This window comes from Syngnathus typhle, linkage group LG22 (assembly GCF_033458585.1).
Source record: "Syngnathus typhle isolate RoL2023-S1 ecotype Sweden linkage group LG22, RoL_Styp_1.0, whole genome shotgun sequence".
NCBI lineage: Eukaryota > Metazoa > Chordata > Actinopteri > Syngnathiformes > Syngnathidae > Syngnathus > Syngnathus typhle.
This window is the reverse complement of record NC_083759.1, coordinates 2,485,634-2,508,365: the sequence shown is the minus strand read 5'-3', so window position 1 is coordinate 2,508,365 and position 22,732 is coordinate 2,485,634. Positions and strand designations below refer to the sequence as shown.

The following is a 22,732-nucleotide window of genomic DNA, read 5'->3' as shown; positions in this document are numbered from 1 at the left end:
GACGAGAAAAGAAACTAAGATCATAAATAAGTTGGTTTTTGATTTTGTCATTGTGACAAAAAAGGAAAATAACAAAAAGTGTCATAGAGAAATTAAAACACGAAGATATCGTGCCAAAAGTTGATCTTCCACGTTTTCTAGCAATACGTGGAATTTTGACGTTATTTTCACGCAATAAGGGTTGCTTGACATGAATATTAATTTGATCAAGTCAAATGACTTATTTTTATTTCAGTTATGTATATCAAATCAGCTGTACAAATACAGTATAACCACCCCTCTGTTCACAATGTATCTTTTTTGTCTCTAGATGGAGACAAAACCAAACCCTGCGAGCAAACCTTTTTGTATTCCTATTTTTAAATCAATCTTGAGACTGACAATAAACGAAAGAGTTAACAAAATGTTGACCAGAATATTTCTTATTCCTCTTTTTTCTGTTTGTTTTAAAGGCAGTGTAGCTTTTCGCGTTAACAGGTATTCAGCACCGGATAAATACGTCGTTTTCATCAAACCTTAAAAAATAAAAGCTTACTCTTATTTCTGTGACCTACCGGAAGTTGTCTGTTCGAGTAGGAGTGACTTGACGAAGTTGCGCTCCTCAAATCCAACTTTCAGAGACGCCAAACGTCTGCGCGTGCATGCAAGAACACTTCACCGCATCAGATTTTTTTCTCTTTTTATCTCTCTTATGCAATAAACATTTCTACTTGACTTGGACAACAATTTCGGCGCCCCCCCCCCCAGTGCAACGCAATGTGGGGAATCCACAGGAGCCGGTACCGGAGCGGCTCCGGAGCCAGCGAGGAGCCCGAAATTGTGGTGAACATCGGCGGGCTGAAACAGGTGTTTTTCCGGGACGTTCTCGACCGTTTTCCGGAGACCCGACTGGCCGAACTGGTGAACTCGGTGTCACCCGTCCCTACGGAGGAAATCTCCTCCTTGTGTGATGATTACGACCCTGATAAAGGAGAGTTTTATTTCGACAGGGATCCAGATGCCTTTAAATGCATCACGGAGCTTTATTATTACGGCGAGATCCACATCAAGCGAGGCATCTGCCCCATCTGCTTCATGAAGGAGATGGATTTTTGGAAAATTGACTCGGATTACCTGGATGAGTGCTGCAAGAGCCACTTGAATGAGGTGGAGGATGAGCTGGAGGAGATCGCCGAGAAGGTGAGGACCATCCTGGTGGACCGGGATGGAGACCCGAGCGTCAGTGGCTGGCAGCGCTTCCAGACGTCCACGTGGCGGTTGATGGAGAAGCCCGAGTCGTCTTTGGCCGCTCACATCATCGCCATCCTCTCCTTTATCTTCATCCTCATCTCCTCCGTGGTCATGTGCGTCAGCACCATACCGGACCTGCAGGTGGAGGACGAGGAGGGGAACCTCACGGAGAACCCCACCATGGAGGTCACACTGAAAAAAAGAAACTTAAAAAATAGAAACTGGAAAACACATCTTTAGATGAATAACACTGGTTTTGTTTTTTTTCAGTGGATCGAGACGGTGTGCATCGGCTGGTTCACCATCGAGTACGTGCTGCGTCTGCTCTCGTCCCCGAACAAAGTCAAATTTGCGCTGGCCTTCATGAACGTGGTGGACTTCATGGCCATCATGCCCTTCTTCGTGGTGCTCCTCCTCACCTCGCTGGGCGCCGGCGTGATGGAGCTGGCCAACGTGCAGCAGGCGGTGCAGGCTTTACGTATCATGCGCATCGCCCGTATCTTCAAGTTGGCGCGCCACTCCGCGGGACTCCAGACCCTCACCAGCGCCCTGAAGAGCAGCCTGAAGGAGCTGGGCCTGCTCCTCATGTACATGGGCGTGGGGGTGTTCCTCTTCTCAGCATTGGGATACACCGTGGAGCAGCACCACCCGGAGACCTTGTTCACCAGCATCCCGCAGTCCTTCTGGTGGGCCGTCATCACCATGACCACAGTGGGTTACGGCGACGTGTACCCCAAAACTACCTTGGGCCGCTGTAACGCCGCCATCAGTTTTCTGTGCGGCGTCATCGCCATTGCCTTGCCCATCCATCCCATCATCAACAATTTTGTCCTGTTCTACAATAAGCAGCAGGTTCTGGAGACGGCCGCCAAGCACGAGATCGAACTGATGGCATTGCGTTCTGACCAGGACGACGGCGGCACCCCCAAACATGTGTGTGGGACACTCCTGAAGAGCCCCCGCAAGTGGGGGGCGGCCAACCGGGGCCCCAACATGAACACAAGCTTGGAGAGAAGAGCTGAAAACAAACATCCAACAGTTCTCTGAACAGTTCCTCACATGTGGGGTGTCCAAAATAAGAAAATAATCAGTTTCACAGATGTATTTCATCATGGATGTACAGTAGAATCTCGGGTTGTGAATCCATTCGGTGACCAAATCAAAATGTAAAGTAATACTTTCCATTGTAATGAATGGGAATGCAATTAATCCGTTCCAGCCAGGTAAGTAGTAAAAAAAAAAAGGACTAAACAATATAGAAAAAAAGTGAAGAAGTTATTATTATTCCTCTGTATAAATCCGAATGTTTTTTGTGTCAAAGTGGAAGGTGTGTGACGGCCCACGACATTGTTACATTACATCTCCGCTAGTGTACCTAATAAAGTGTCCCGTGAGTGAACAAAAGTCTAAAGGCCTTTTTTTTCGCCGTGCAGTCCGACGCAACCTCACAGCTGTTCACGATGCGTCTGTCATTTTGGGTCGAGTGACTGTGAGGCATCGGATATGAACACGATCCAGGGCGGTGGAATGCTTCTAAGGTCGCGACCCTGGCTTCTCCACTGCGAGCATGCAAATATACAACAAACATACATACGTCTTCAAGTTCAAATATAGATTCACTAACTTGTAGCCCGAGACAAATATCCCGGTTCTCGTCGCCCGCCTCCAATGCACACAAACAAGTGCATACATTGGCTCCTTTGCTTGTGACCTACTGTGGGATGTTGGCTAATCACTATTTTCACTCCTCCATGTTGCTCGTCTGTGGCATTCTGTGGGCGCCCGAGGTATGGAGCGGCTAGAAGAATTTCCGCCAAAAAGAATGCGGGGAAAAATAAAACCCATCCAAACTTAGTCCGGAAATAAATCATTGGCGCTGACAGTTGTTAGTGTCTATTATTATTGTGAGAGGTGTTTTCATGTTGTCCTTTTTGTGTCCTGCTTCTACTCAGAGCAGCGAGGGTGGACAATAATGACAGCGTGGCTATATTTGAAAAGCAATGTTTGTTTACCCGTGGACTGCAGGAGGCAATTATTCCTGAAAGTCCAGCCAGCTGACCCGCTCTTCACGTTGTTTTGACAGCACTTTGCCCCGCCTTGCAGGACATCCCAGTGGTCCTGTGACAGGAAAATAAAATACAAATAATAATAATATATATGATTTATGGTCATGAAAGATCTTTTACCTCATAATGTGCCTTTATTTTAAAGAAAGAGGGAGGTTAGGTGCCCCTAGTGTCCCCCTGGTCCCGCCGCCTCTGCTTTTAGTGACTAAGCCATATAACTGAATTTATTATATTTAAAAAAAAAAAGTGTAAATTCCGACATACTCGAGCAAAGCACCTGCTTCGGGTGATCCAATTTGAAAAGAAGAGCGACAATGGCGTTATCACATGCCCCGCAGCAATCCAAAGAGGATATTGAAACCGATTTGCATCCAAAACGGCCAAAACCTATTCAATTGAATAATAGCGTGTGATAATGTGCAACGGTGCCTCGCTTTCACCGTCTCCCCAGCGGTCGTTTCATTTGGGATTTATTTTCCGCCGCAAGAACAAAGCCGTATAACAAGCTCCCCGAGAAACGGCCGATGGAGAGCGAACGCTCCACGAGTTCTCTCGTCTACCGAAGGAGTTAGTGGAGACAGTGGTGCGTCAAAGTGCACCCCGGAGTGCTATGACTGCGTCGGAGAAACAACAATTACCAAGATTAATCGTGACCTTGTGGAAAAATTGAGATGAGGTGCAAACTGACTGGGAAATAAAAGGCTTTGTTCAACATAACGCATTTCGTCAACCGATGCAGCAAAAGTGAATTCCTTCCGTTGTGTGTTTTGCGATTGAGCGTTATTGCCCTTGTAAAGGGTTTGATTTCTTCCAAACGGCATCTCATCGGATTGCAAGGGGTGTTAGCGGCCCGGTGAGTGTTGTGTTTACATTTGCTCATAAAACACCAAAGGCCGTAAAAGTCGCGAAGATAAGACCCGCGCTCGCGGATGCGGGAAAAGTTTACGCACTAAATCAGATTATAGAGCACTTTGGTTTTGTTGTGGTTACGTGGAACAACAAACTGCTCTTTTCGTCTTTACAGCTCTGTCTGCCACCTACTGGTGAAGACTGTTATTACAAGTGTTTCAATCATTATTTGCAAGGAAAGCGACGTGAATGCCATTTCACACTTTATTTGTAAATATGACAGACCCACTCGGGTATTGATTTGTGTTAAAAATATGAAATGAAACGAAATTCCAGTGACATGGAAGTCAGCACGATTAATTAATTAAGTCTTGTTTGTTTGATCCTCTTGTTATAAAGTGCTTAAAATGTCATCCATTTGAAACGGCGCTTTGGTCTCACCTTATCCGGCAGGTTGAATGAGCACCTTGCCAAGCGCCGACCGAACTGAGCCTTTGAGAGCTGACGGGGGCCCGAATGAATTGTTCAAAGGCCCTTTTGCTTTATTCTAAAATCAATCCGTCCATTGCTTGACTTTCTTGCCAAATGAGTTTCCATCCGAGGGTTACAAAGAGCAGCTGGGACATAAAAGAAAGAAATGGCTCTCGTGTGTGTCTCTCCGCTTGCATACTAAAGAGGACATCACCGAACCGGGTTCCTTAAATCAAAATTGCTGAAACGGAGCTTTCCCTTTTGTTCACTTGCATCATCTCCGCTGATAACGTGTATGGACATCTCATTAGGAAAATTGGCCTTGTGAGATGGAGAGACTTGCTGATGCACTTGCCGGTTGATTATCGAATTGTGTTTGACTGAAAGGTGCAGGTTCAATAGAGGCGAGCGTCTCGATCGGTTCCGAACGTTTTTAAATGACGAACAATACTCAACCGAGGTTTTATTTTGGAAGTCAATATGACAGGAATTTACATTTTTGGTGATATGCAGCCACGAGTCTACTTCCACTGATTATTTTACTCATTTTGAAGGCTTGGTTGTAAATCAATGTTTCGTTTTCATCTGATTTAACATCGGAAGACTTTCATGACGCAATAAGTCACAAACCAATTAGGTTGCAACTCTGAGGAAGTTTTTTGGGAAATGCTAGGATGCTAGTTTTGGTGAATGCTAGCAAATCAGTTTGCGATCGTTCATGTTTGATGTCCGACACACGTTCTTTGTTGGCTTTATCACCGTCCAACCTTCAGAAAACATTCTGCCCCAACCCGCTCCCCTGATACATGATCTTGCCGGACCGCCTTGACCCACCCTCGCACAACAACAGGTGAAAGGTCTTTTATAGACGCTGCATAAAGCCCCTTCGGGGACAGTTGCAACCATATGATAATCCCTTTCGCATCAAAGCGAAAGAATCGTTAGAGGATCCAAATAACTCCTGGCAAGGGATGCGAGGAGCCATCAAGGTGATTTAGATGTCGCTCAATGATGAAATGCTGCGTGCTGTGTTTTTCCTGCTCTTTTTTTTTTTTTTTGGGAGGTAATTAAACTCTGTCAGGCCAGTTTGTGCCCTTGCGTGAGTGATCACTTAGCTTGGAGAAATCAATGGACAAGGAGAGGAGGGGGACACAAAAGGTGGCCTTTTGTCCAATGTCATCCATTCCCAGAAGTCCAAATATTTAGATTTTTTTTAGCCTGATAGCGCACGATTTGTTTTTATAGACATATTCAGATTATTTTTGATCACGGACCCTTTCCATGAGTTTCCTGTATTGCTTCTGAATCTCCCTTATTGAACGTAACGATCCGTCCAAGGCGCATTTATGGAAGACTCCTCGGGTCTCAGTGTCAGAAATGAGAAAAGTATTTTTTCGCCTCTGCCTTGGCTTTAAACGGTGTAGTGGTGAGATGATTTATGAGCCAGAGGCGGGGATGGCTACAATGCATGTCGCGCCCGCGCTAGTAACAAATGAGGATGGAGGTTAATGCACGGGATGTTGTGTTTTCAAATCGGTCACCTCGGCTACCCGTTTCCGCCGCTGCAAAGCGATTCCGTGAAAAATCCAGCGGAGTTTGAACATGCCATTTGAGTCGCCGTGCGTGGGAAGGTTGATAAAAGGCTCAGCAGGAGCATTTGCTCGCTAATGGCGTCTGCAAGCGGCCCCTCTTTTTCCACCTTTAGGTTACATTTTAATGAGGAGGACATTTAACCTGAGCTGGACGTGAAAAAAACGGTGAAAGAACAGAATGCGACATTGATGTGCAAGTTTAAACGAATGCGATCTTTTCTTATTCAAGGAAACTTTTAAAAATAAAATAAGCAGTTATATCAAAAGATTCCGTCAGCTATTGTTGCTTCTACTTTTCTCGGGCGAAGGTGTTTGCTGACATTTTCAAATATAATCGTCTACCTTTCGGATAAACAAACAAATTCATATCACAAGACGGGGTAGCGAGATTTTAAATTTTGACCTTTTGTACTCCCGTAGTGCTTTTTCATCTATAAGGCACCGCTGTGGTAAAATGTCAAGCGCAAAAGATTTCTTTGTCATTTAGTCTTAGCACCTTGCTCACTTTTAAATGTGAGAAACATGACAGCCCGGAGATGAAAAGCGTTTCCTTGCAGCATTGTCGCCACTAACGGAGGCGCGCGAACATGTCTGCTTTCACACTAAGCCCACTCTCCGACTCCTTTCATCTACATTTACCTCGTAGCATTCAAAGCTGCACTCTGGCCTGGCCTGTATATTAAAATCAATGATGAATGATGTTTCATTTTCATAAGTGAGGTTCCCTGAGCAGTAGACTATATTTTATCCTCAATAGGAATTACTACCTATGCAGAGGTTTCATATTGTTAGCAGAAGAAACTTGAAGAATGAATGCGGGTGGAAAAAAAATATATCTAGAGGTCAAGCTGGAAGATTCAGCCCACCCACACAAACACACTCGACATCATTAAAAGCAACAATGCGGCAAAAAATGTCAGTCGGAATGGAGGTACATAGAGTTTTTTTGTTGACTACGAGTTCTGGTGTGGAGGCTTTAGGTGTCATCCGATGATGACCCCGAGACCAGATTAGAGGGTCTTATTTTTAGATAAGACCAAAAATGGTTTTGAAAGTAGTTGTTGGGGCACGGTCGGAGAATTTTCCACTTACCGGAACGCTCGAAGATCTGCAGAATTTAATCCGAGACTTGTCAGTGAGCGAAGTCTTCTGTATTACCGCCTCATGGTCTTCTTCCCTGAGGAGAAGCATCTGATTAACGAAAGAAACGTTCATACAGAAATGAAAAAGAAAAATAACTGGTTTACCTTGTTGCTGCAGTGTCATTTCTCTTATCTCTTAGAAAATGTTTCCTCACCGGCAGCAACCATGTAGAGGAGACCTTTGCTCTCTTACAGTGTTATTGTTGTTTGTTAGCTTAGCTTGTTGACTGGCGCATTCAAGATGGCGTTGAAAATAACTTATTTTTTGTCAACATTAGCTTAGCTATTTCTACATTTTTGCCTTTGTTTGTAAGTTCACAACATGAACAAAGCTGAGAACATGTTTTGCTGCTTGAAATAAGTTTTATAGTCATGAATCACAAACATGTCTGAGTCGTTGCTAGCTTAACTCCGCTAAAGAATTGACACACAAAGTTTTTAAGATGATTTTAAAGTGTTTGTGTGTAGCTTTTAGTTTTTTTTTTACGTATTTCCTACATCTTCTAGCACCTTTCACTGAACCCAGGCGGCAGTAACTACTTTTGTCTAAATTTTGCTATATCATCCTGTAGGCATTGGGGAAGAAAAAAACCTTGACTCAGATTTTCAGTTCAGTCTCTGTGAGCGACATCACCGTGCGACTCTTGAGAGACTGAGGAGCAGAACAAATGATGGTCTCCGGAAGGAACATTTTCTTCTGGTTCTTTTGGAGCCATCCGAGGAGGTACTCTATCTTCCCGTCGCAAACCCACGGGTTGGCGGACAGGTCCAGCCCTTCGTCCTCCAGGGCGTTCAAATTGTCGAGCAGACCTGGAGGGATGCTGCTAAGCTGGTTGTCATCCAGACTGAGATGTTTGAGCTGAGTGAGCTCCTGAAAAAAGTTCTGGGGAACATGACTGAGCTTGTTCTTGGAGAGGAACAAGTAGGTGAGGTTGCGGGTGTTATCGAGCAAAGACGGCGCCAGACTATCCAGTTTGTTGTTGCGCAGATTCAGGCGATCAAGTTTGGTGAGTTGATCCAGAGAATTTGCTGAGAACTTCACCAGACGGTTATTGGAAAGTTCAAGGTTTTCCAGATGCGGCAATTTTTGGAGAAAACCTGCTGAGATATTTGTCAAACGATTCCCGGAGACGTCCAACCAGGTCAGGTTGGAGTTATCCGGAAACCACGTGGACTCAGCTTTCTCAATCAGATTGTTCTTGAGCACCAGGATTTCAAGCGGAGCGTGACTGAAGACATCGGCGGGCAAGTCACTCAGCTTGTTGCCGGTGAGGTCCAAAGTCGTGAGGAGAGGCAGGCCTCTAAGGAGGTGCGAGGAAAGGTTCTTCAGGTGGTTGCTGAACAGGTGCAGCTGCTTCAACTGAGGGACCGCGTTAAGATCCTGCTCGGAGATGGATGAGATATTGGTGAACTGGATAGTGAGGATGCTGGTGTTTTTGGGAAGGCCTTCGGAGGGGAATACAGTCATGGGAACCTCATTGCAGACCACCTCGGCTCTTCTCGGGTAGCATTTGCAAAGCGAGGGGCACCCTGAAGCAGTATGGCCGAAATAGGCCAGGTAGACGATAACTGCGTAAAACGCCTTCATTACTAAGACACAAGAAGAATGACATGGAGTCAATAAATTCAATTCGATCATTTCCGATGCATATTTGGCGATCGTTCAGCAATCGCAGTACACGAGCGATGAATCACTGCCCTGGTAAGAAATTAGAATCCAACTTACTGTTGCTTGAAGGTGGATGAGTGTCAGCCAGGCTGCAGGATCTGCAAAAGCACTGAGTCATAGGAGGAGCGCAACCCCGATGTAATCATTACTTGTTATGCAAACAAGCCGCTCACGCTGCAGTCAAGGACGGCTGACCATGTGACTTGGACGAAAACAACAGGACACGAGCGTTACTTTTTTTTTTTTTTTGCATTCGATGATTTGTTGTTCCCCCGAGACCTCGTCGGTCTCACACTGGTTGAGAGTAAAAATCCAAAGTGCAGTGTGAAATACAATTTTTAGCAGATGGGCAATATGATGAGCTATTACATTATGTATAATGAGCGCCAGTTGGCTTTAGGCGCTTTTGAAAGATTAATGGAAGCCCACTCATTCCACCAGAACCTTGGAGGGAGATGAAAATATTCTGGTTGAATATAAAAAAAAAAAATGCTGGAGTGAGGTATAAGTGAAAATTGGCCTTACCTTAAATGTGAGCCATCTTGATGTAGCCACCACCCAAATGAGTACAAGCGCTAAAAAAAAATGGATGGTTATGTAATTTTATTTGACCATTAGGAGAAAAAAAAAAACGGGATTGCTTGAGTTTCCATTTAAAAAGACAAATGTTTTTTTTTTTTTGACAAACTGAACTGGTGACCCAAAATGAATGTGCAATTTTGTTTTGTAAACAATTCCCAGACAAGCCCACCGTGCTGATGTGTAATATTAAACGCTCATAAGAAAATAATACAAGCCGTGTTTTTTAAACATTCTAAGATATGATCCACAAAAAAAAAAGTCCTCTTCATTTGATATATATACAATACACACAGCCCTTGCACTTCAAACCCAAATGTGAAAGTCCAATTTTGTTCACCGTGTCGTTATGACAACTCGGCATACTGAAAAAGATTGTTCCTCGGGTTAAAAAAGTTCCGTTTCATTTTTGGCACGCTGCTGTCAATCATCCGCAAGGAAGAAGAATCTCTTCGCTGAGCCAGGGTTAACTGTAGGGAAGAAATAGAGATAAAATTATATTCAAAGAAAACTAAACACACACACACACATGCAGTAATAATAGCACACTCCCACACAAAATCCACACAATCAAATTCAGTTCAACTAAAACGATCGTCCGAAAATACGCTTCTTCTCAAATAGATGTTATTTTCCTCGAGGGAAAACAAGGTAGGTAAAAAAAAAAAAAAAAATCACTGCAATTGTCAGACGGCACAAACGAACGTGCTTGTCGTCCAGATGCAAGCATGCAAATTACCCTCCGTCCCCCCTTCTTTCATCATCACTGTCGGTGTCGTCCAACGACCACCTCAAGTCTTTCAGGTCAAAATCAAGCAATCTGAAACGGTAAGTAGGAAGTTCAACTTGAGCGCCAACAAGAATTCAGCAAGTGGGGGCAGAGTAGGGAACTGCGAGTAGAACCATTAGGGGGTTAATTGGCATTGCTGCGTGCGGGCTGGCGAGGGTGGGAGGGGGGGGAGGGGGGCGCTAGCTTAGCTACTTACAGTCTCCCAAGCATGGGAAACGTTAGAATGGTGGGTGAAGAGGTCAGTGGAGGATGATGCGTAGCATGGGGCCGCTGCTGAGGGGCGAGAGTTTAGCGTGCGGTTGAAATAAATAAGGTAAAATATCCTGATTAGCATATGAAGGAAATAGAAATAGAAAACTTTCTGAGAAACCCCTTGTGGTGATGATGAACCAAGAGTCATCCTCACCTGGCTTTCCCGGACTGCTGCTGATTTCTGGAGGACGACAGTCTCATGGCCCCGCGGTGCGGCGAAATCTGCGGCGAGCCCCTGGGTGACGGGCGGGGCGAAACGCGGGGGGAGGATCTGGCCGGTGCCTCGGGTAGATGGGCCGGGGCGGAGGCGGCGGCGGTCTGCGGGTGCTTCCTGGGGATGCGCTTGAGGAGGTGGCTGACCCATCGCTTCTGATCCTCCCGGCTCCCGGTCAATAACAGCAACTCTTTGGCCGTGGACATGTCGTAGTTCACTGTCCACGACAAGAAATATTCAATAAAGGAGAAAAAAGAGCCAAGGGAAGTTGCTTAAGTTCTCCACTGACCCTTGCAGGGCACAATGACCTCCTCCTTTCTGTCCAGGTGGTCCTTATGGCACTTGGCGTGGCAGCGGCGGCACTCGAGGGCCGGCGGCGGCTTAAATACGTGCCACAGCGGCCGAGTGCACGCCTCGCAGCTGGACGGGAAGTGGTAAAGCGTGAGGACGAACTCGTGCCCCTTGTGGTTGATGTGGGACGGGCGCTCGCCGAAGGGGGTGCTCTCCATGACCACCTGATCACGCTTGCTCTCGCCCTCGTTGGCGTACAGGATCTGGAAGACGTCGATGGATTTGAAATTTCACGTCAGGCAATCCAGCTCTGACGTGGGGCATCAAGAGGGAGAAAAAAATCTTTTATTCATTTTATATTATTGCCTTACCTGAAATATCCGGGGGATTTCCGCGGCGTCGGCGCGGTACACGTCAGTCTGAGTGACGGGTCGGGCATGAAAGAGCTTGCTGGGGGGGCGGGCGAAAAGAACGTTGAAATAACAGTAAGGAACCAGAATAATATTCTTGGCAGTGAGACGTCGAATGTGAGCCTATATTTATTTTTTCTTCTTTCTGTTCTATCGACTAATCTGGCTGTCGATTGATTTCAAAGTAGAAACGAAAACGGATCGACTCACTCTATATCCAGAATCATGAAAGGGTTGGCCTGTTCTCGGTCCTGCTCGCTGTTGTAGAACAGAATCTTTTTACTGCTAACCACGACAAACTGTTGAAGGGACACACAAGGTCAAATTTAGTTAAAAAAAAAAAAAAAAAAAAAAAAAAAAAAAAGGAAATGTATGCGATTATGTTACGGTACCTTTTTGTCCCAGCCGAACCGTTTTGTGTGCTTGTTGGGGATTGAAAGCCAGCCCTCGAGTCTGGAATCTAAAACGACACAAAGATCCTCATTTAATATTTGATGCAATATTTATCTCGCATATAAACTCATTATTGCGTTCAAACACAGCAAGCGTGCATTCATTCAATAGAATTTTTCCTCATGGATTATTCAAAACAAAACCCCGTGCCTCTTTTTAGGTGGAATTGGAAGAAAACAGGTCAAAGGTCAAGCTGTGAGTTTGCATCAGTGCACATCAAGCGTATTAAGACGCAGCAGAATCAGAGTAAACACACTCGCGGGATTAGCTGACATCATGCTGAGCTCAAACATGGTCAGTTTTTTTTTTGTTTCCTCGTTCAATGTAAATCAATTAGCAGTAGTAGTTGAAGGTTCAAGCCTGGCTTTAGTTTGGGGGTCACCTTCAAGGTCAGGCTCAGGCTGCTGGTAGGTGAGAGCCAGGGGCTGCTGGCCCCGCTCGTCACTTTCAGCATTTTCTTCCTCCTCAGAGTCAGAATCAAAGAGAGAACGCGCCGAGCGGATGTCGGGCCGGGTGTCGACGCGCACCGATTTGTGTGTGCGCTGGTAGGTGAAGGACATTGATTCCGAAGTGTGTGATTGAGTAATGCGCACTGTGCCCGAGAGGGTGAAGAAGAACAAAGGAGGAGGTGCACAAGTGAAAAGAGAAGAAAAGAAAGGTTGCAATTTGACGGTGGGGATTGGAAACCTGGGTAGCCTTCGTCCAGGTCGTTGGCGCTGCTGATGCTGGTGGAGTCCAGCGAGTGGACGCTGAGCGAGGTCAGCTGACAGCGGAGCTGCTCGATGTCGCTGTCCTTGCTGGCCAATGTCATCTGAAGCTCCTGACGCACTTGGTTCTCCTCAGCTATCACCTGCGCGACAAATATGCTAGGAAATTTCGATAAGCGGAAAAAAAACCCCGAAGGGAACTCACCGCCTGCATTTCCGACATCTCTCGCTGGAATTTGATGATGGTGCTGTTGAGTTTATCCTTCTCCGATCGCAGCTCCAGTTGCAGCTTCTTGTTCTCCTTCTCCTTCTTGTGCACCTCCGTGTCGGGGCCTCGGTGGCCGCTCCTCGTCGGCTCCCTCCGGTTCATCACCTCGGCCAGCTTGTTGATGGCCTACGGGACACGCCACGAAATTTCAATATTTACGAAGCCCGTGAAGAACATTTCGAGAGAAAGCTGCAGCTGAAGAATTTGTGGAAAACATTCTTGAAAAGTAAAAGAGCCCGGTGTAGGCGGTTTGACTTCCGCACCTGAGTCTTCAGCGTCCTTTCAGTCTGCACCTGTCTTTCAAAGCCCACAATGAGAGCGCTCATGTTCTCCTTCTCATCCTTTGCATCCTCGAGCTCTGCAGAAAGAGCGGAATGTTGAACGTCAGAGAGTTATTTACAGAATGTATAGAAAGTTTTTTCTCTTCTCACGTTGCTGCAGTTCTTTCAGCTGGTTGTTGAGTTCCTCCTTCTCGCTAGCCAGGTTGGCCACGTCCACCGTCAGGGTACGATTGGACTCTTCCAGCTGTGAATGAGACAAATTGAGTCGAAATAAAATAAAAAATAATAAGCACATTAATCCATTTTTGGCGGCATCCGACCGAGCTAATGGTGGCCTCCTTGTCGGCGAGTTCCTGTTTATGTCTGGCCGTCATGTCTCTGATCTCCAGCTCCTTCATGATCTTCGCCTTCTCCAGATCCGAGTACTGCTCCTCGGCGATGGAGCGGGCCAGCTGCTCCGAGTCGGCCTTGGTCAGGCTGACTTCCAGCTGGGAGGCCAGCGATTCCCTGCGGGTCCATATTTACGTCAATAAGTACCACGGGACATTTTTATTAGCGTCAATGCTAACGGCTACGTTCCTCCTAACGAATGGTGTCCATTTGTAACCCCCTAGTGGGATAAAAGTAAATAACACCAGAAGTTACCTCTCCTCCTGGTATTCTTCCAGACGTTGTTGAGCCTCCTTGTACAAAGTGTTGCTCTCATCGCACTCCTCCTTCAACTCGCGGATCTGCGTCTTGTAGAGGGTCTAACGCAGAAAGAGGATTTACGATTTGTTTCATCTCACAACACTGTTCAAATTTTTGCAAACGAAGCAAAGCCGACTTTGTTGCTGTGTGCGAGAGAGCGCAGACGAAAAAGGCGAAGAAACTCTACCGTGAAATATTGCTCCGCCTCCAGCTGGTCCTTTAAATCTTTCAGCAGAGCTTCCGACTCCTGCTTCTCCCTGTAACAGCGCCATCAATCTGTCATGCCCGCAATGGTTTCTTGAAATCGACAAATGTGCTTTAAATCAGCACGCCCCAGCTTCTGTGTGTTAAGCTGACCTGCGCATCTCCTGGTTTTGTTTCTCCAAGACCTGCTTAATCTCAAGCAGCTGGTTGAGCTCCTGCTTGAGCTGCTTCTCGGAGGTGTGCAGGACGGTCACCTGCTGTTTCTCCATCTTCAGGTCACTCTGGGCCAAACTGCGTTGGTGGACCTCCTGCTCCAGGCGCAGGCTCAGGTTCTTGACCTACACAAAAATGCCCTTTGGATTAATCAAGTATCGGTGGCTGGTATCGGCTGCCGCTACGAGTGCCCGATAACTTTGCGTCGGAAATCATCCAACACACCTCTTCGGAAATTTTCTCCTTTCGCGTGAGCAGCTCGTCCTGTTTGTGCTGTGCCTGTTTGTAATCGCAGTCCAGCATGGAGTAATCTTTCTTCAGCTGCAGCAGCTTGGCTTCCAGCTCCTGCTTGAGCGTGCGCTCCTCCTGAAGGCTGCGCTCCATCTCTGAATGACAGCAGAAGAATTTTGAATGATAAAGACTTTGAAAGCAGACGAAAGGTTCCCCCCTCCCCTCACCTTTTAAGGCCGTAGACTTTGCTACCTCCAGGGACTGGTAGGTTTGGTTTTCATCCGCCAACTTGGCCTTGGTTGCTCTGTGTTCGGCCTCCTCCTGCTCTAGACTCTGTTGGAGTGACTTCAACTTGAACGTCAGCTCGATCTCTTGGTTGCTCTTTTCCTAAATCGTCAAAGCAGGATTTATTGCTTAGACCTTCTTCGTTTGCCTCTCACAGATTTAAGTGGAAAGCTCCAAAAACTTTGAAGGCACCTTCTCAAGGTCAATGAGCTTCTCCTCCAGTTGGTTCTTTCCAGTCTGGACGGTGGAGAGACATGACTTCATTTCTTTCACCTCGTCTTTCAGCCCAGATGTTTGCCCTGAGGTAGGTGAATACAAGAAGTACATCAACTTCAATCAAGAGCAGCATGTGGAAAACAACCCGACATTCGAAGGTGACATAATGTTCCTGAGCGTTGATCCACAAAATACATCATAAATATATTTCTCACTTTTCCCTATATCCACCCATATGAAGGCTTTTTTTTACCCATTAGGAGGGAAAAATTGAAGGCACCATGAGAACAAGCCAAACATTGTTCTTCAATGTCTCCAATGAGCTTTAAAATCAAGTTTCCAAACAACATCGCACAAGACGATTTGGCGCCGCTTCAGCATTTGGCTTCCATGATGAAAAAAAAAGGATGTTTCCAGCCATGACTGAATGATTTTCCAAATAAACAATTTACATCCTATTTCCCTGTCACAGCTCCAAGTCGTGCATGTTAACAGATGTTGTCCTCAATATGTCCAAAATAGTTTTGGGCTTCAAATGAAAAATAATTGTACCGATACTCACTCTGTAGGTCAGCGATAACATCCATCTTGACGCTCCGCTCCCTCTTCTCCGCCTCCAGCTCGGCCCGCAGCGTCGTCAGCTGCCTCTCCAGCTCCGTTTTGCTCTCCTCCAGCTGCTTGCACTTCTCCTGCGTCTCCCTCAGGCTCAGCTCCAGGCTCTGGACCTGTTTCTGCATCTCCGCCTGGCTCTTCTTTAGCTTGCTCGTGGCCTCCTGTTCGGCCCGAAGAGTCCCAGCCGCCTCCTCGAGCTGCCGATGAGAAGGAAACGATGTCAACGGTTTACATGGATGCTTGTTCTCCGAACCGACTTGTTGGCTAGCTGTGGATTTGGAAGATCACGCTTTCCTCACTTGTTTCTGCAGCTGGATGTTCTTCTCGTTGGAGATCTGTGAATTGTGGTTCCTCTTCTTCAGATCTTCTAACTGGTCCCTCAGGGTATTCACTAGCATGTAAAGATTTTTTTTTTCCCAATTATTTTCACACGGTGAATGGAAGTTGGCGAAAGTGAAATCAGGTTGCTCACATTCGTTCTCCAGTCCGCGTTTCCTGTCCGTCTCGATATCGACTTTGCGCTGGTTCTCGGTACTCTGGTGCTGCAGCAGAGCTCGCTCGCACTCCAGCTGCCTCAGCGAGGCCTCCACGCGTTGTCTGTTGTTCATCTAATCCGAAAAACACACTCAGGACAAGTGGAAAATACACACACAAAAAAAAACCCAACAACAACACTCACCTCCTTGTCTAGTTCCTTGACCAACTTGTCTAAACGGTTGGTGGCATTTCTGTAGAGACAGAGCAGCTATAATTACAGAAGATGGACTCCAAAAAAATATTAGTTCCATTCTTACCGGAACTTGTGGTCCAGCTCGTCTTTGGCCTGCATTTCATGGTCCAGCTGCTCCTCCAGTTCATTCAGTTTTTTCTGCAGTTGCTAACAAATCAGAGTAGAATGCGACTTGGATTAATTTGTCTTCAAACGACTTGTGAGTAAACGCTTACTTCTTTCTTGTTGTCAGAGCGCTGTTGCTTTTCCTCTAGTTTCTCTTTTTCCTTCTCACAATCCTGCTCGGAGCTGTTTTTCTTTGCCTTCAGCAGCCTGAGAGAGAAAGAGAGAGGAGAAGAAAAAGAAAGTCAACAGGTTGCCGTTTTGCCTTCTAAATAAACCAACCACATGTTTATAACTTAAGGACTTAAAGCTTTTAGATTGGTTCTGATTAAAATGATGATGGGAGACGTTTAATGGTTGGCAACTATATTTGGAAATCATCACATGACCTTTCAGCGTGGTTTAATGACAAACGGGGAAACTAGAACAAGATGGAAAAATGGTTTCCAGAGACATTAGAAAATATTTTCACCTGCATCTGCACATCTGACGTTTAAAAAAAAAAAAAGAAAAAAAGCCCAATTGTTACTTCAGCGGTAGACTAAACAGAAACATCTATCTTGAGAATTTCTTTTTTTTTTTTTTGCACGCAGGCTTCGGGAGAAAACGGTGAGGGCAGTTTTGGGTCGAGTGTCAGAACAAGGCAGCTCAGTGTGAAGAGTGAACAAGCGTACAGTGTGTGAAATCTGGAAGGCTCTATTAAAAAAAAAAAAGAAGTAGCGGCCGTGGCCTTTGCAACATGTCATAAAAAAATAAAATAAAAAATAGAAAGGTAGCAAGCGTGTATCACCATAAAAGAAAGAAAGAAGACTTACTGGTCTTCCTTGAAGTAGGTGAAGCCGATAAATGGAAGCTGGTTGCCCACGAAGGCTTTTGGCGGCGGGAAGGTCTCAGCGGCTCCTTTATCGTCCTCGAAGTCATCGAAGTTGCTGGTGTCGATGTCGCTGTTGAGCTCAGGTACGACGGGAGCCACAGCTGGAGAGAGACGCAGTGAAAGCCTTCAAAAGTGAGCAACTTTTGGCTGCACTGCTTGTAGTTAAAAAAAAAAAAAAAAAAGAGAAAAAAAAGGGAAAAAAAAAAAAGTTAGACTTGGGCAAAGCTGGCGTGACCACCGCTCCTTTTCACGCACAGTGCTCACTTTGTGCACACACACACGTCCACTCAGCGGCTTTCACAAATATAGCCTGCACTCTTCTCAGGGGCGAAAAAAAAAATGAAATCCATCACAGGATGACACAAAACACCAAAACTTTCACTCTCACGGTGACAAATGTAAACGTCGAGCTTGGAGAATTGAAATTGGGCTAAAAAAAGCCATCAAGCGGTGGCCCTTGTGGCTACGTTTCCCAGAATGCATCCTGATAGAAGGCGGCTAATGACAGGCAGCCCAGGCCACAGTGACGGCGAGAGAGCGGGCGCGAGCCCCGCTAGTGGGGCATCCCTTCTCATTAGGTCCCGCCGCACCCACGGCCCCACCCCTTAGAAACCCGTCTCTGCCGGCTGAGTCCATCCGAAGGTGTGCACGGCATTGTTATTTTTAAACTTTTGTTGAGTTATGCCTACAAATGTAATCTTCTTGAGTAAGAGTGATAAAACTCGTCATGTATTTACCCAATGCACCCTTCCTAATCTTGGTAAAATCCAGATAAAATGACCTCAGCATCTACTCACTTATCAGGCTGCTTCAAAAAAAAAAAAAAAACATTCCGCCTATGCTTGCAGCGTTCCAATATCAACTTACTCTCTCGGATGTTGTCAAAGGTCCAGTGGTCGCTCTTGAAGAACGGGTGACGTTTGATCTCCTCCACTCCGGTGCGGCCCAGACGAATCTCCCTGCAGGCATGGAGGGGGCAGTGTCAAACAATCGGAGTGAGAACGCCTCCCGCCGTCAACATCAACTGACCACTAGGCGCCAACCGCAGAGTCCGGCCGCACGACCGCTGGCGGACGCGCACTAGAACCTCTCGAAATCATAAAAATGGGATTAACTTCAAGCGTCCTTCCTCCCTTTGCACTTCTATGAAACTCGACCTGCCCCCCCACCCACGCTTCTTCTACTGCGCGGCCGGAGGGGCGTAGCAGCTTGGCCTTGCCACGTGTGGGACATTCCAAACTCAGCCAACAGGAAGAAATCGCAGGGGCGGGAACACGAAGGGCAAAAGAGTGGGCTTTAACCCCCCCCCCAGCTAATAAAAAAAAAAAAAAAGTTAAAACAAATTCCGTCATAGTGCAGGAAAGACTGGTACCGCATAAAAGCAAGGGTGGCGATAACAGGATCTTTGCATGAGGTCAGCTCACTTTTTCACTCCAACAGAACGGCGAGTGAGAAGGTAAATAAAGAGAGTCGAGAAAAGTGAAAGGCTCCTCTGTATGGAGGTAGAAAGGCTCTTGTCCGAGTTCCTGCAGGTGGGGGGGAAGGGCCACTCATGTCAATAGGAAGTTCTCTCTTCTGCAGGGGAAGGGCCCTTGCCACAACATTTTTACACTCACTTAACTTTAACACTTGTGTTGACACAAAAAGCTTTCTTGGGTATTTTTTAAAACCTTTGGAATGATTCATAGGGGGTCACGCAGGTAGAAAGACTTTCAAAATACATTTCTAAGATTAGCAGCAATACATTTTCTCAATTATTTTCCGACTGTCCTCTCTGCTGCAATTACAAATCGTATCATTTGTCTGTAAAATGGCAAACCTGTCAGTTAAAAAGGCACAGATGAGATTTTTGGCCCCCTGGGACATTTCCACATCATCGGGGAAGGAGAGGGAATTCTTGTGGTTCATAATATTCCCGTAGGTCCCCACGAGGGATTCAGCGTAGAAAGGTGTTACACCTGTGGGAAACCATTTTGAGAATTGAATGGTTGCGCTCAGTGAGTGTAATAGCACATTATATCCACAAGAGGTCACTCACCTACTAGCAGCTCGTAGATAAAGACCCCCACGGACCACCAGTCGCATTCTCGCCCGTAGTGACCCTCGCTCCCCTGAGACTGCAGTACTTCGGGGGAGATGTAGTCGGGGGTGCCCACGGCGGTGTCGCAGCGTACCATGCCTGTCTTTGGATCCACCCAAAAAAAAAAACAGTTTCTGATCTGAACACTAGATGGGGTAATTGAGCTATGAAGAGCACAGACGGCAACTTACAGAGTCCATCTTCATGCAGGTGCCGAAGTCGGCCAGCTTGAGGTGGCCGTGTTGGTCGAGCAGCATGTTGTCCGGTTTGACGTCGCGGTGGATGAAGCCCAGGCTGTGGATGGCGTCCAGGGCCAGCACCGCCTCGGCCGTGTAGAAGCGAGCCCACTCTTCCGGTATGTCGTAGTTCATGGTGAGCGTGACCATGTCGCCGCCCGCCATGAACTCCATCACCATGTAGAGGTGGCGGTCATCTTGGAAGGCGCAGCACAGCTACGGAAAAACGCCACGGATAAAATATAGGAAAAAAATGAAAACCGCTATGTTGAATGTGTTTGCTCCCCAATCCTTGTGAACTTAATGTTCATGCGCACACCTGGATGACCCAGGGGCTGTTAGAGAAGGCCATGATGTGCCTCTCCTCCCAGAAGAAAGCCGAGTCAGAGCGCTTGATCATCTCAAACTTGTTGAGCTTCTTCATGGCGTAAACTTTCCGAGAGGCCTTGTGTCGCACCTGGGCGCGAAAAAAATCCAGACACAAAAAACAAACGATGAGGAATATTGACGAGGCGTGAGGATGAAATTACAGGCGCACGCTTGAAGAGCGACATGCTGGCACATGTTGCTCAACTTGAGCGAAGCAACCCTCCTTCCATCATTGTCGTCCCGCATGCTGCTCCTGTCCAGACAGGCTTGGAACACCAAACTTTTAGCACACACTAAAATAGTTATAGCTATGTAGCTACACGATAACTTTTTTTTTTTTTTTTAACAACCCAAGCTAAATAAAGAACAGACCTATACAACCCAAACGAATGCACCGGCGTCCCTAATAAAGCGACAATGAGTAGATAAGAAGCTTCTCACCAGCTGCACTTCTCCGTAAGCACCTCTTCCGATCAGCTTCACCTTCTCAAAGTCTTCCAGCTTGACCTGCAGCTCGCGCAGCTGGCTGACCGCTTTTTCATCTGCGAACAATGCGAGGTCAAACTTTCGTCATTCTGTGTTATTGCACAAAGGTCAGGGCGAAACACGGCATTACACTTACATCGACTCAGAAATGTTTCGATGTTCTTGTTCTTCCGCAGAGCTGGGTAGTTCAAATCGTGAGCCAAGGCATTTATGGAATCCTGGAGGGGAAAGAAAAAAAAAAAAAAAAACACCTGTTTTACCATTGAACTTTTTTGACCCTTCCGAGCCACAGTGCTCCAAAACAGCCATTTTCATCTCAACACAGGACCCCCTCCCTTTGGGTCAGGGGCTGAACGCTGTGGCCTCGCAAGTGTCATCAACCGCATCGGGTTTCGGTATGGAATCAAAACCCCACGGCATGGTGTGTGTCTTCTCCGCCTGTTTGTCGGTGGACATGTGCCTGGGCAGGCGGGGGGCATCCGGAACAATTCTGCACCTTTAAATAGCAGCGGTGGGGAGAGATCTCTACCCCCCCCCCCACCACCATCACTGCCGACTGGTGGAAATAGAAATGGAGGCTCACATGCTATTTATTGTTGGACAAACAGCTTACGGCTTTGGACTGACGCTGCCATTACGTTTCGCTGAATTGATGTTCCCAAAATAGATGAATCAAGGTTGACGTATTTTTATACGACGCAAATACATTCTCTTTCATCGTAAAGTCCACATCACAACCAAAAAAACTTTTTTTTTTTTTTTTCATTTGAGTGACAGGTAAAATATAAACATCATTTAGTTTAGGAGGCAGACAAGATTTGATCCGTTTAGGGCTGATAATAATCAAAACAGCTCTTCCTGCAATTCTCACTCATACTTCAGGCACTTTACACTTTTGGTTGAAATCCAGAATTCATGTTGTTGCGAGCGAGCAAAGAAAACGCCTCCATTGTTAACGATTATTAATACACGAACAAAAGACAACCAGCAACACGAAAGGCTCAAGTCTTTGCTCTGAACCGTGACGATTCATTATTCATTGACGAGCGCGCAAACCTAACAAGTTTTCAGTCCTATTTATTGAACTGATCACAACATCAAAAATGCTTGTGTTTGTGAAGAAACGGGAAGGGGGATGACGTTAGGTCAGGGTGGGTTATCGCTACATTCATTCCAGGATGTGACCTCACGCTTCCTGCGTGGGAAGTTCCCAAAAAAACAAAAACAGGCCCGGTGGCAGTCTTTGTAAAGACAAACGTGCAGTGTTTTTTGTTCTATTGCATTATGTCATTTACAAGTGTGACAAGTTTTTTTTAGAGTATGAGGAAGCTGGGGGGGGGAATCGGTGGCAACCACTTGGAACTGTCACCCCAAAATTATTTTAGATGCTTCACAAAATAAGACATTTTATGCTGACTGAGTCTGAATGAATGAATGAATAAACTGGAGAACATTGCCAAATAGGTTAAGGGCTGCATTCCTGATAAATGGCAAGTGAACTTTGTATTTGCACAACACAACAAAGAGTCAAAGGTAGACTAAGGCTCACTGATGATAACATTAGTGGAATCTAAAACAAAATATTTAAAAAAAAAATCACACCTCGTTACTGAACCCAACGTGCCTGTTTTTATAATGTGGAAGGAAGTACTTAGAAAATTCCACACAGGGAGGAAGCTGAGATTCAAACCCAGAACTGTGAGCAAGACGTGTAAACACCACTAGTGCACCATGCTGTGTTTAATAAATGATAATTATATTTGATCAGCAATGATCAAAACTTCGAATGTGGAAGTGTATTTAAGACAACCTAGCATTTTGATTTTGTTTACAGGTGTCACATGAGCTCGTCTAACCTGCGGCCATTAATGACACGGCAGTATGACGTCATTTCTTCAAGATAACTTTATTAGATTTTTTTATTTTTTATTTTTTAACTCACCAGCAGTGTTCCCAGGTTTAACACTGACTCCGGATTCTTCATGAGGACCTCCAGCCTATTCAGCCGACTTTCCAGTCGGCTCTCCGCCCCGAGCATACTTAATATTCCTCTTCAGCGATCATAAATAAATAAAATAATAACACACCGGAAGTGTGATCTCTTTTTCCCTTATCGATTACTCACGACTAGCGAAGACTC

At 46.0% G+C, this 22,732-nt stretch overlaps 3 protein-coding genes across 6 annotated transcripts; 1 reads left to right on the top strand and 2 right to left on the bottom strand.

Moving 5' to 3' along the window:
* Nucleotides 1–756: 756 nt before the first annotated feature.
* On the top strand, nucleotides 757–2,634 carry LOC133146287 (potassium voltage-gated channel subfamily F member 1-like). Its single transcript, XM_061269805.1, has 2 exons — nucleotides 757–1,416; nucleotides 1,501–2,634. The coding sequence occupies exons 1-2, from the start codon at nucleotides 757–759 to the stop codon at nucleotides 2,275–2,277; spliced, it is 1,437 nt and encodes a 478-aa protein (XP_061125789.1). The 3' UTR covers nucleotides 2,278–2,634.
* A 5,185-nt stretch (nucleotides 2,635–7,819) lies between these two features.
* On the bottom strand, nucleotides 7,820–9,470 carry LOC133146289 (phospholipase A2 inhibitor beta-like). Its single transcript, XM_061269808.1, has 2 exons — nucleotides 9,077–9,470; nucleotides 7,820–8,940 (listed from the first exon to the last, which is right to left on the bottom strand). Exons 1-2 carry the CDS (start codon nucleotides 9,135–9,137, stop codon nucleotides 7,949–7,951), a joined length of 1,053 nt encoding a protein of 350 aa, XP_061125792.1. The 5' UTR covers nucleotides 9,138–9,470; the 3' UTR covers nucleotides 7,820–7,948.
* A 137-nt stretch (nucleotides 9,471–9,607) lies between these two features.
* On the bottom strand, nucleotides 9,608–22,676 carry LOC133146283 (rho-associated protein kinase 2-like). 4 transcript variants are annotated; one of them, XM_061269786.1, is made up of 34 exons: nucleotides 22,535–22,676; nucleotides 20,729–20,810; nucleotides 20,548–20,648; nucleotides 20,057–20,194; nucleotides 19,693–19,953; nucleotides 19,460–19,604; nucleotides 19,241–19,379; nucleotides 18,289–18,380; nucleotides 17,363–17,522; nucleotides 16,661–16,757; nucleotides 16,510–16,592; nucleotides 16,395–16,443; nucleotides 16,188–16,323; nucleotides 16,015–16,106; nucleotides 15,666–15,912; nucleotides 15,080–15,186; nucleotides 14,830–14,989; nucleotides 14,597–14,757; nucleotides 14,312–14,496; nucleotides 14,142–14,211; nucleotides 13,910–14,013; nucleotides 13,585–13,771; nucleotides 13,415–13,508; nucleotides 13,247–13,341; nucleotides 12,921–13,109; nucleotides 12,696–12,858; nucleotides 12,391–12,600; nucleotides 11,948–12,015; nucleotides 11,766–11,854; nucleotides 11,517–11,595; nucleotides 11,144–11,408; nucleotides 10,795–11,071; nucleotides 10,585–10,661; nucleotides 9,608–10,068 (listed from the first exon to the last, which is right to left on the bottom strand). In XM_061269786.1, the coding sequence occupies exons 1-33, from the start codon at nucleotides 22,628–22,630 to the stop codon at nucleotides 10,628–10,630; spliced, it is 4,455 nt and encodes a 1,484-aa protein (XP_061125770.1). In that variant the 5' UTR covers nucleotides 22,631–22,676; the 3' UTR covers nucleotides 9,608–10,068; nucleotides 10,585–10,627. The 4 variants fall into 4 exon arrangements, with proteins under 4 accessions (XP_061125770.1, XP_061125772.1, XP_061125773.1 ...); XM_061269788.1 differs by having other exon boundaries at nucleotides 10,585–10,658; XM_061269789.1 differs by lacking the exon at nucleotides 10,585–10,661.
* Nucleotides 22,677–22,732: the final 56 nt, after the last annotated feature.